Source organism: Morone saxatilis, unplaced genomic scaffold (genome assembly GCF_004916995.1).
Source record: "Morone saxatilis isolate NCDOM2014 unplaced genomic scaffold, NCSU_SB_2.0 Contig24, whole genome shotgun sequence".
NCBI lineage: Eukaryota > Metazoa > Chordata > Actinopteri > Moronidae > Morone > Morone saxatilis.
The window spans coordinates 14,460,962-14,474,034 of NW_023339807.1; the positions used below are offsets into that span (position 1 = coordinate 14,460,962).

Consider the following 13,073-nt stretch of genomic DNA (forward strand, 5'->3'; position numbering starts at 1 on the left):
ACACACACACACACAACACTCATCTGAGGCTTGACCTACTGACACAACAGAGAGAGCCACTAAGTTCACCACTGAACTCTCCTCCTCTCATGGTTCTTTTTTTTTTTCTTCCTCTGTGCCTCTCTCTTCTTCCTCTGATGCCTAATCAGTCTTTAGGTATAGCCCAGAAAAGCCCCATGACGCCCATAACGCTGCATGTGTGTTTTTCCACGTGGGTTGTGGAGCTGGTCACTTGTAGAAGAAGAAAAAAAAAATTCATGACGTCAAGCAGACGTAGGCCTACAGCTTGACTCATATCCTCAATTTAAAAAAAATGTTGCAGCTTGATATTCCCATTGAGACACACTGTAGGTCTGCTGTGTCTGATATACTTAACAGTGAATTTTGAGAAAATAATTTCACACTTTGATGCTACCCAAGAAAACAGTGGTTTTAAAATGAATTGTTGGATTTATTATAATTTCCCCCACCAGGTCCAGTCTGAGAGGTCACACCTCTTTTAACCTTTTATTTATTGGTTACAACAAAAAGACCCATGAATATTAAATAAATGTAAAATATGGAATAAATAAATAAAGTTTGTGTAGCCTAGCCTCATAATTTTTTTCTTTTTCTTAATTAACGCTTTGAGTCAGCCTTTTGTCTTTCGAGCCCCCACAGCCGAACCGCTCGCTGCCCCTCAGGTATAATTTAATTGTGTTAGAGCGGCTCAAATCAATGTGTCACTCTGGCTGCTTCCGCCATGACTGACATTCATGTAGTCTATTAGGCATACAGTAGATGACTGCAAACTAAATGTTGTAAGGCTGTTTTAAAAATGCACTATTATGAGTAGCCTTTTAGTATTAGTTAGTATAAAAAGGGAAGAACGATTTTATGAAGTTTCAGCACTTTTATTTTGTTGAAAAAGTGATCCCTTAGAATAAACCCAACACAACAGGGAATTAGCCTGCAAATCCCTGTCCGAGCCTGAGTGAGTCCGTTCGGGATGGAGGTATTTGTGAGTGCCTTAACAACAGCAGGACTGATGTGTCCCGTATTTGACTAGACAAACATGACGCGCGAGGAACGGGGGCGATTACGGCAGAGCTCGCGCATGCTGGGCGTCAGTGGGAGCAGCGCTGTGTTGACAGTTCCCCTGCTCGGGATCGACGAGCAAACACCACAAAACCCTGGCTGCGCTGACACTCATGACTGATTAGCCCGCGCACACACACACACACACACACCCACGTGCACGCTCAGGAGCACGCACGCAAACGCAGGTGGAGTGTATTACGTAAGGGGGTTTGATAAGAGGAGACCATATAGTCCACAAGCACAGATGATGAGGTGGTGGCCTGCTGCTGTGACTGTGAGAGAATTAAATCAAGGGGAAAACTCAAGACATACCGACTGGCGTCTGCAGCAGTTAGAGGAAATATCTGTGTCTGTCTGTGTGTGTGTGTGTGTATATAGGTTGTGCAGCAAGCATCCAGCACCACCATGGGGTTCCATTATTATTTAATGTTATCTCATCTGCTTTGCCATCTGACTAACCAGAGTACACCCACACACACACACACACACACACACACACACACTCCTGACAGATACTTCAGCATTTCAGTATGTATGTAGAGTGAAGTGGATCTTTTGCTTTGACTGCTTTGCCTCAGAATTGCGCTAAACTGAACTAACTGTGGGAGAATCGGTGGGGTCTAGAGGTTGTGTGTGTGTGTGTGTGCTCCAAATGTTTCTCCTTTTTCAGCGAAGTGCGAGAAGTGTTAAAGCAGGAAATTGAGCAAATGGCACCAAATGGAAACATTCAAAGTTTTTCATATTCCTTGAAAGGTGCATTCAAAAACCTTTATAACACTGCAAAATCTCTGACACCTCATGAGCTGAAAAAAAAACTGCCTGTTCCAATAGAGCTGTGCAGAAATTTTTAGTCATTCATTGTTTAATTGTTGACCCTGTTTAGCACTACCCTTGTGTGCATGTGCCTCCAGCAAAGTCTGCCTGTATCCTGTAGATTTACCATGGGGTCGATCCTGTACTGTGCTTCTGTGGGCAAAGTTCTGCTTTTCTGTTAAAATCCGTGTTTAACTAATAATGTCATTAAACTTTCCTCACTGACTAATGATTGTTGCCGTGCAGCTGTACTCTACTAACACCATAAAAATGCTTTTTGAATGAAACGTTTCTGGAATACATGTGGTCTGGTGTGCCACGCAGCTCTAACCTACATGTGTGTTCTGTTTCCCTGGCAGACATGCCCTGTGTGCAGGCTCAGTACGGGCCCGCCCCTCCAGGCTCAGCCTACTCTGGCCAGTCCTTCAGTTACCAGGGCGACAGCTACAGCTCTGACCTCATGACCCCTGACTACACCAAGCTCGACCTGGGAGGTGGTGAGATCTCTGCCGCCGCCGCCACCACCTCCCTCCCCAGCTTTAACGTCTTTGTGGAGGGGAGCTACGAGCCCAAGTCCTCCTGCCTCTACCAAATGCCTCCGCACAGGCCCACCATCAAAAAGGAGGAGGAGAGCTACCCGACTGCTCCACCACTGGAGGCCATGTCCTCCTCCACCATGTACTTTAAACAGTCTCCCCCCTCCACTCCCACCACCCCATCACTGCCGCCCCAGCCTGGCACCTCCTTCTTGTGGGAGGACCACCCGCTGGCCCCTCCGTCACACCCCCACTCTCTGGGCTCCAGCTTGGATGCGGGCCCCCTCAAGTCTCCGCGCTTTCAGCACTTCTACCAGCACTCGCCGCCCCACAGTGGAGGCAGCGTCGGCGGTTACGAAAGTCTGGGTGGAGGACTGGTTCGCACTTCTTCCTCTTCCTCCTCCTCCTCGTCCTCGGTCTCCCATCACCACGGTCCACCCCTGGAGCAGCCCATGTACCAGCTGCACCGCGGCGCCGGGGGCAGCAGTCTCGCTTTCCGCTCCCTGGCTCTTGGGCCCTGTGGCCCCCTACTAGGAGACAGCCTGCCCTCGCCTCCCCCACGTGGCCCCCAAGGAGAGGGCACCTGTGCAGTGTGTGGGGACAATGCGGCCTGCCAGCACTACGGCGTACGCACTTGTGAGGGCTGCAAGGGCTTCTTCAAGGTAAATACCCTTCAAAGATAATAAGAGTCCAATAAAGGGGCATCAGAACTGCTACGATGCCTCTTCTCTTTTGGTAGTAACTTTACTTCTATGCGTTTTAAATATGACTGGACCCACCCCTCTTGTTCTTTAATCAGTGCCTTCAGTCCCACCACCAGATGCACACATTCACATTCATAACTGACATACCACCTTAAAATATCACCCAGTATCTGCGAGCTCGCAGCCAAACCGAAAGACGTATTTCATTTGAAACAATTTTCTTGCATTTGCCTCGCTCCCACTCTACATCCTTCTCTGCGCTCTCTAAATCGTCTTTAGAGTCATTATGAAAACACAACACACCCACAGGGGTCGTCTCTCCCAGCAACCAAGTGGGCAAAGTGTGTGTATGCATGGTCTGTGTGAGTGAGTGTGTGCGTGTGATTGCTTGTGTTACGTGAGAGAACAGGATGATAAAAACACATTCTCGCTCAGACTAACAGGGAAAATTGCCCTCCATGGTTGATGCTCAGCCCCTCAGAAATAAAGTGCAGTATGGGTCTGCTGCAAAAGGAATTGTTGGAACCAAAGTTTCAGCGTGTTGTAGTGAATCAGTGGCCACAAAACTCAATTCACTGACATAATACTTAGGACGATATGAGTCAGATTTGGTCCACCAAATGATTCAAACTAACACTCCTCAACCCGCACACGTGCTCACACACACAACTCATAGTTTAACGTCACCAAGAGACGTGGAAGAGAGAGAGATTTTAGTCATCATAGATAGATAGATTTTTAATTTTCCTTGTGCGAGTCATAAAACACAATATAGGCATAACAACAAACTTCTCTGACACGTGTGTGTGGTACAATACTTCATTCAAATTTCAGTTAACTCACACTCACCGACACTGACGTCATTTCTGTGCACAGATTTTGAATCCTAACGTTTTCCAGCACACTTGTTAAGCATTCTATTGGTTGCATGAGACAAGAGAGCGAAATTAAGAGACAGCAAGAAGGAGGGTGCAAACACAGAGGTAATTGAATAATGCCTCTGGTAGGTGGAAATGAATTATCCTTCTTTTCAATTAGTTTCACAATTTGTTTTTATTTAGTAATTAATGAAAGCGGCGTCTGGTGGCAGCAGGCCGCGGGGCTTTCTGCTCGCTGCGGCGCTCAGCAGCCACACAGCCTGTCAAACCTCACTATGTTTCCTTTACACACACATGCGATGCAGCCATGCACACACAACGTATGCACACGACCACATATTCCTACAGTAGCATGCAGATATCTCGCAGTTTGTTACAAGCTGAGTCCAGATTGCAGCGGCAAAAAACCTGAAACATACCTTTCACACACCTGCTCTTTCTCATATTATCAGGCACATTACCTCCATTATCCTGATGGTTTTATTGTCCCCTAAAATATTTTCCTGATTATATTTAATTACCTCTGAATAGTTATTACACATTAAACCATAGCAGAGGCTTGCTGTAAATTATTGTTATTTCATTAGTGCAATTTGAAACACATTTTCACGGTGAATTAATTTCAGCTCTTAAACAAGTTGTTCCTTTTCCTGTGTTTATTATTTGGGCTGAATAATGTAGTCCATTCACTGGTTTCCATTAATTTAGTTAACCTATTCAGAATTTGAATTTTTAGAATTAAAAAGTGGATCTCAGCTGTTAGTATAATACAAACATTATGCTAGAAACAAAAACACAACATGAAAACCTGACCTCTTTTTATGCATCCACTGTCCTACCCAGTGAGTTACTTTAGCTGGGCTTTTATCAGTGAAAATACACAGTTCATTCATTGGACACGTTTTTTATTTTCCATTGCTTGCACAGCACGGAAGTCATAGAAAGGTTGGGAAGTGGCAGTCTAGTAGTGAAATACACAAGCTGGATGGTAACATGCGCATGACATTATCACTTAAATGCACATATGACACATATAAGTTGATCATTTCTTTCATTCAGGAAAAAATGCAGCCAGATAAACACTCAGAGACATATCTGTGTATATGTGCATAACGTAGCAGGTTATAAAAGTTAGGTCAAGTAATTTCCATAAAGAAAACTATTTATACACACTCGTTTTTTCTACTACAAACTACCCTTGCAGTGACAGAGAGGTCTAAGTTTGTTTTATTCAGAAAGGAGGAGATAGAGGACACATAGGGAGGAGATGGGGGAACAAAGCCCCTAAAGGCTTTTTAATTTAAACCAAGGTTATTAGCACATGTTACATGTCAAGAATCTGTCTCTGCATGCCTCCATACAGCCCCCCCACACACACACACACAACACCCACAACGTGCAAGCTTCTGTTCAGTTGTGAATGCGCTTCGTCCTCAATTCTGACTCGAGGTTTAACTGAATGTTTTTTTTTATTTGAATTAAGTCCTTTCCTATACTGCCACCTTAAAAATTCAACTTCTGATACAGAGGAAATTTTTAATTTTGTGCCTTCATAGTGAAATTACAAGACAGCTGAGATTAATTAGAGCTGGAACTACTCTTACACACGCTCATACACAAACACTTAAAGGCTGGCTTAAATGGACATGTACAGAGCACAAAAAGTATCTACAGATTTGATAATCATATTGAGATAATTTAATCTGTGTGTGTGTGTGTTCACCTGCACACATATGGAGACAACCCATTGATGAGTATCAGAGACTAGTTAGTTACACAGTATTAGCTCTGATAATGTAGTGTCTCTACTGAGACGCCAGTCATGCTCCACGCTGCTTATTAGAAAGCTAAGTCACAAGAGTCCCAACACACACACACACACACACACACACACACAGCAGTGGAGAGAGACAGGAGACAGCAAGAGACAGGCCAGAACTCACTCGTGAGAGTTTAATTTATCAGAACCTTAATTGATCATTTCAAACTAAGGCTTTTATTGGAACCAGCTATCTTATAAATTAGGCCCCGGGGTCACTGAGGGGAAGAACTTCCTCCTCACTAGCCTCCAGAGTCAATTCAACTTACATCACTCTCACCTGAACCCCAGTGAGCTTCTTCTGTCTTATACACAAGAGTTTCAGTTATTCTTAAAATCCAAATCCCTCTCCACACAAAAAAGTTGACAGAACTCAGCTGCGTGCATTTGATTTTGCTGAGAGAGTGTGAAGATGTCTCCAAACGTTGTGCTTGGTGCAGAGTTGTAGAGGTGTAAATAAATGCTGTGCGTCACCCAGCCTCTCCTGAAGCTTCGGACTCCCACTAAACGGATGCTATTTTCCCTCAACCAACATTAATGACCATAACTAACTTATCCCCGCTCTCACGGGTCACTGACCATTGAAGAGATGACAGGGAGACATTCACAGCGATCTGCGGTGCCATGGCAACGACTCTCATCCGGCGCTGGCGCCCATTACGCGCTGGTTCCGCACTCGCGCCGGAGCATAAGGAATAATTGGTGTGTTATTGGTCTCCCGGGGGCACGGGCATGTGTGGCGCGAGGGGCTCCTAATTGGATTTATTTGTTTTGATGTGTTTTAGAGGCGTTAAAGAAGAGGAGAAGCCGCGACACTTTCCATGTGTTCCGATAGTTTAATTTACAGTCGGTGCTGTCTAGCCTGAGTGGACTACTGGAGTCACAGCTTGATAACGTGTAAAATACAAACACTTTGATCATAGGATAATAGTAACTTCTAGTTTGTGTTTTTTTGTAAATTTGCATTTACAATGCATGCCCAGGCAAAGGCTTGCCCAAGAGTTTAAATCCTTCTGTCAAAGACGCCTTTAAAGTTCGACATCATTCCTCAGGGGTCCACATCGGGACCGCAGAGTTACACAGGAACTGACAGTATAGCTCTGTGGTTTGTTTAAATTAAAAATAATTACCTAACTGCTTACTTTAAACGGGCTTATCCTGCATTCTCACACTGCACCGTAATACACGAAGAAAACTGCTGCCAGCGTCTGATTGTGATGTAAAAGCACGTCTAACTCTCTCAGGGAAGTTTTCATGAACAGTTGACTTTATGATTGGTCCATTGGCGGCGCGCGGGCACGAGAGCGCGTAAGCATCCACCGCTATCTCTGTTGTTATTGTCTTTAATCCACGCGGGGGAGCGGGACCGGCCCCCACGTGGCCCGTTTCTGATTTCATTTTAATAAGGTCAGTAATAATCGCGCGAGCCAGCCGAGGAGAAAACAGCTCCCGCGGGGCCCATTGAGAGAGGCGCAATGCGCGAGGCCCCGGAGGAGCCACGAGCTGACCCGCGAGCTTCACAAACAATCTGATCAGCAGCTCTCGCGGCCGCTGTCCCCCCTACTGTCTCGCGGGACCCGCCTCGGCACGGCACGCGCTCGGTCCCCATTGTCAGCTCGGGCGCTAATAAAATTGTCCCTCCTGCAGGCGAGGCTTGTTGGGAAATTAATTTTATCTAGTTATACTGATGTCACTGCCGCCTTTCAGCGCGTAATTAAAATCTGACCTGCGAGCTTCTGCTTTCATTCTTTGACGGGGAAGGAAAAAAAACAGAAATTGAATTAAACAAATCAAATATTAGGTGGTTAATTGTGTTTGGAGGCTGATTATCGGAATGCCTGTTTCTTCTCTCCGCAGCGCACCGTGCAGAAAAACGCCAAGTATGTGTGTCTGGCCAGTAAGAACTGTCCTGTGGACAAGAGGAGACGCAACCGCTGCCAGTACTGTCGCTTCCAGAAGTGTCTGAGTGTTGGCATGGTGAAAGAAGGTAAGAGAAACAAGTGACCACACACCTGGAAAGTTACTGAAGGAGAAGGCGAGCACACACACACCAGGATGGTGGAGAACACAGATAGGACCTCCAGTCCATGATAATAAAGATTGTCTCTGCAATCAGGGCTTAATAGAGCGGTAATGACCTGACCTGTGGCAGCATCACACACATCCAGGGAGCAGGACCTTGTCCTCTCTCTGGTGGAGGAAGAAAGTAGAGAGTACACAACACCAATTAGTACCTATCACCCTTTAAAGCTTTGAAATACACACAAAAAGAGACACTTTCCATCTCTCCAGTTTGTGCCATCACTGTCTGATATAGCTGACTATAGTTTCACCGGTGTGTATTGTGGCCCTCATTCTGCCCTCATCTCCCTGATGTTTCTCAACTGTCTCACACACACACACACACTCACAGATAGACAAACAAACCTACACAGCACATACACCTCTCCAACTCATGTCTGCAGCCTGTAGAACAGCTCCACTGCCATCTGCTGGTTAGTGGCGTCTTGTGTAGGGATTGTGGGAATGCTGGAGAGCTCCTGTCAGCATCCTTTCAGTTCTAACTCTGCCGCTATAAAATATTGATAGCAATCAGTTAGAGAATAGAAGTTCTTTGTGCGTGCTGCGTAAATATTAGCAGACTGAACTGAACAACCTCTTCATTAGCGCCGGTTGTCTTCTCTCTTTCTCTGGTTCGCAGTGGTACGTACTGATAGCTTGAAGGGGCGCCGAGGCCGTCTGCCTTCCAAACCAAAGAGCCCCCTGCAGACGGAAGCGTCTCCTCCTTCTCCACCCCTCAGCCTGCTCTCCGCTCTGCTCAGGGCTTATTCCCACTGCACGCCCCGTGACCTCGACTACAGCCAGGTACGCCTCAACAGCCCACTTTTCCATTTCGGTTCAATGTGTTTAATGAGAAATATGGGTTGTTCAGAAGCTCATTCAGTCGTTACTCTCCATCTCTCTCTGCAGTTCAGTGCCGCCGACCCTCCCTCCTCCATCTCAGATGCTGAGCACATCCAGCTCTTCTACAGGCTGCTCACCATCTCGATGGAGACCACGCGATGCTGGGCTGACCGGCTTCCCGGGTTCTCCGAGCTTCAGCGCGAGGATCAGAACCTGCTCATAGACTCCGCCTTCCTGGAGCTGTTTGTCCTGCGACTGGCTCACAGGTAAGAAAGGGGAGATGCTGATGCTGTTTTGTACCAGAACAAACTCTAACACATTTAGTTTCACTTTTTTAAACTAGGACACAAGTTTCCATCCTTATGCGCACATCTAGAAGCACACACCTACGACTTTATCAGCAACTTTTACTTCATTTGGCATCGCACATTGTGTTAGGAACAACAAGCAGTTAATATACTTTACCATTACAGTACAGTGTGTAACTGTGCTGGCAAAGCTTTGTGCTGCTGTGTTGGTGTGTCTCCAGAGTAGGAGGAGTGGAGCTGAGTAATCGCCATATGAACCGAATTATGAATGGAGTCTGTAGCTATGACAGCAGCTACACCCACAGAGTTCCGCTGCACTCGTCTGATATCTGACGCACAGAGAGCTCTGTGTGTGTTCTGCGGGCTAAAACTGTGCTAACATTGTGAACTGTGAATTGACAGGATCAATTCCATCTAAAAGCTAGTCAGCTGAGGAACTGGAAGGGGCTATTATGGAAAGAAATGCATATTCAATTCAGCTGACTGAAATAAAAATGGAATCGACTTCTTTTACCTCATGGTCCAGTGATGTGTGTGTGTGTGTGAGCCTGTGTGTGCCTTGCTCGTGGATACCTGTGGTGCCATTATGACTGCCCCTGCCAATCTTTGCCTCAGAATTGCCCTGGGTTACCGGTCTGCTCTCGTAAGGCATGTGGCTGGTTAAATTTATGGGGAGGAGGGAGGGGGGGTTCAGGCTACAAGCTCATCCTTTTGTCTGCGCTGTCGTCTAGGGCAGAAAACCAACACAGTCACACACACACACACACACACACACACAGTCACACACACAGACACTCACGCACACTGATGATGTAGAATCCCAACTTTCTCTCCTCCTCCCAGTGTAGGTCCAGGTGCAGGGTGGGTAGAGGATTCAGTGGTGGCATCACAGTCCCAGCAGGAGGGGGATCAGGCTGGGACTCTGACTCACACTGAACGGTGGACTCATAGGGGCCTCTATCAAACACACATGCTCACACACACTGCTCATCTTCCCATCAGCCAAACTCCCACGGCACAGAGGAAAACACACACAAACACGGCACTGTCTTACTTTGTCCGTCTTCCCTGAGAGCAAAGGATGCGGTCCACGCTCCCATCTCATTGTTGACGCAGCCCTGCATTGACCCTGTGTTGAACTCAGATGCCTTGCAGACCCCTGCGCAAGCGTATGTCTGTATGTTTGTGAGTGTGTGTGTGTGTGTGTGTGTTTCTGTGTGTGATCTGTGTGTGATCTGTGTGTGTGGTCTTAACCAACGCCTGTGTCCTGTCTCTTTTCCCTCTCTGCTCCCTCTGCAGCTGTATCATGTGATCTGGATGAACCTGCATCGTGATTCGCCCATATGGAGGAGGCGGGGTTTCAGAAAGTGCCTGAAGACGACTCAACAACAGCAAGCAGAGTTTCCTGTCTATGGGAACTCCATTGGGACAAAATAGATTTAAGTGCGGTTCTGTTCTGGTCTCTCAGCCTGACGGAGGGCTGACTTTAAATCCTGACATGACACATGGATTTTGATCTCAACAATTTATTTTGAAAAACCCTTTTTATGTATTTTGATTTTCATTTTTACCTTTGGTTGTTTTACTTTTTTATTCTGTTTTCCTCAAGTCTGTAATGGTACAAACTGATTCTAGCTTGCTTTTTCATTATTCTGAATTATGATACTCATCTCTTGTTTTTGCAGTCCCTTGTATTTTAAGTCTCTGGTAGTGTTGAGTTTTTTAGTGGTAATGCTCCATCAAAGTAAAGAATCTGATCACATTTTAAATGGTGTCCAAACACTAAAGTTAATCAGTTGAATTGTATTCTGATGATCAAGTGTAACATTGTGTAGCTTTTGTATAAAAAAAACATGAATTGGAAATCATGGTCCAAATATCAAGCTATTTTCTTGCTTTAAAGGTGGACACTGATGTGTCTCTGCTGTTCCAAAGGGGGTGTAGCTGACCTAGCTGGATGGGTGTGGCTGTGGAAGGACAGGGGTGGAGGAGGGCTCTTATTGGTCTGCTGTTACTAAGGGGGTGGGGTAGTGGGAGGAGCTGGTTGCTGTAGCCTGCTGTGTTCTGAAACAATAAAATGGACTGTCATTTCACCTGGATGCCTCAAAGTTTCATTTCACCAACACCTTCAGTCCAGGAGGACACAAGTTGCACTTTCTGTGGTAAATAAACACGGACTATGGGATATGGTAGCAATTCTATTATGGTTACAATGGCGTCACATTGGTTGCATGTATAACTAACATCAGGTCAGATGAAAATGAATGTTTCCACATACATATGTAGTATTTAGTTGTAGTCTTATTAGTAACCAGTCCACCTGATAACAATGGATAAGGGAATCTTCTCAGTAAAACACTTAATGACCACCACAACACAGGTGTGACACGGTTTCACACATCAAATGACAGCTAAGTAGCGAGGTGAGAAAAAGTGACGCTCTGACTGTGAAAGTCCACATCCTCCTGCAGAGGCCATGCAGTTTGGCAGGACGCCAGTTCAGTTCACTCCTCTTCCTCTTGAATGTGTCAAACTGCAGTTAGTATAACTTGGTGGATGATATTACACAACTGATCAGTGCCAGCTGTGTTTACTGCAGCTTTAGTGAGATTAGTAAGATTAGCATATAAAATGAGAACCTGGAGAGAAGAACTAAAAGCCTGCAAGTGGTGACCATGTCCAGGATTTTGTTTTGTTTTTTTCAGAGGACATGTTGGATGGAGGAGGCTGCGGGGGGTTAGAGGGCATTTCCCAGGACTAATCACAACCTTTCCAACAAGACCCACGTCAACACCTGTTTCCATGCAGACACCCCTGTAATGGTATATTACGGTATTTTATGTGACAGTGTCTAATTTGTACAGCTGGTAATCTAATGGGAGATACCAGATCAACACACAGACTTAAATACACATGCTAAGACCTAACTTACTTAAAGACGCACCGTTTGTGATTTCCATGCCAGTGGTGGAGATTTACCTCAGTCTTAAACTGTGCTCACGGCACTGGTCCCTGCTCGCACAACTTCTTCATTTGTGTGGCATCATAAGTCCTGATAAAGAGACACATTTCAGTGTGTGATGGTATTAAGGAAGAGAAAAGCTGGCAGTAGTGGAGCAGTATGTTTCTCATAGCTACACTCACCATCAGGCAAAGTAGAAATGAGTTTGTCACATTACAGACACATATGACTCGTGATCTAATGAGCTAATGTTCCACCATTAATGCGGACTGGAAGTGTCTAGACAAACCCAGAGGCCAGCGCTGTGACAGCCTGAATTAACTTTCATGCTGTAATCCTCTGCTGTCTGATGGACACTGGATGGATGTTTTGATTGAGCTGTCAAATTATTTTAGTGACACAGCAATATTTATTACCGTCATTGATCCAATTTGCAAATGTGATGAGAGTCACGTAGAGGGCTGCACTGACTGAGAGCTCTTATACCACACAGCAAGATACACTCATGTCTCAGCAGCTCTTCAATACTGGGTCCCCCAACTGTCATACATACATATTATATTTACATACAAGGATGTTTACTAAACATCCAATTTCTAATAATGAACCACAAGACTTAACAAATAAATAAGACATTTTATTCCAAAACTGACAATATTTTGAAAGAACAATCCTCTCTCTGATTATTCAAAAGTTTACCTGAAGACAGACGGTCTAAAAAGCAGGCTACCATCTTAAGTAAAGTTCTGAAAATGGTGAAATGGTGCTGGTGTGCTTCAGCGTTGAAAATGAAAAGCTTTTAGGAGCCAGAGATCTCCTGGAGGATCTCAGCAGCCAATGGAACCACATCGACATGGCACCTAGGACAGAGACAAGAGAAGTTATTCACTGCGTCACAGTCGTTGATTGCCCAGCGTCAGGAGGAATTTTAAACATTTTCCTTAATAAAGCTGCAAATGATGGATGATGCTTAATGGTTACGGGGCAGAACCACAACATCCACGCTTCGATTCCTGCTAGGGATCTCTGTTGCATGACGAAAACGCAACAAACACACACACACAAACAC

General features: G+C 45.4%; 1 protein-coding gene across 1 annotated transcript in view; it reads left to right on the plus strand.

The window, feature by feature from the left end:
• Positions 1 to 13,073, plus strand: part of nr4a3 (nuclear receptor subfamily 4, group A, member 3) — a 21,527-nt gene that overhangs the window by 2,727 nt on the left and 5,727 nt on the right. Inside the window, exons 3-6 of the mRNA XM_035671815.1 lie at positions 2,253 to 3,091; positions 7,688 to 7,817; positions 8,532 to 8,695; positions 8,801 to 9,000. Of these exons, the coding sequence (XP_035527708.1) occupies positions 2,253 to 3,091; positions 7,688 to 7,817; positions 8,532 to 8,695; positions 8,801 to 9,000 (1,333 nt within the window). The remainder of the gene's footprint in view (positions 1 to 2,252; positions 3,092 to 7,687; positions 7,818 to 8,531; positions 8,696 to 8,800; positions 9,001 to 13,073) is intronic.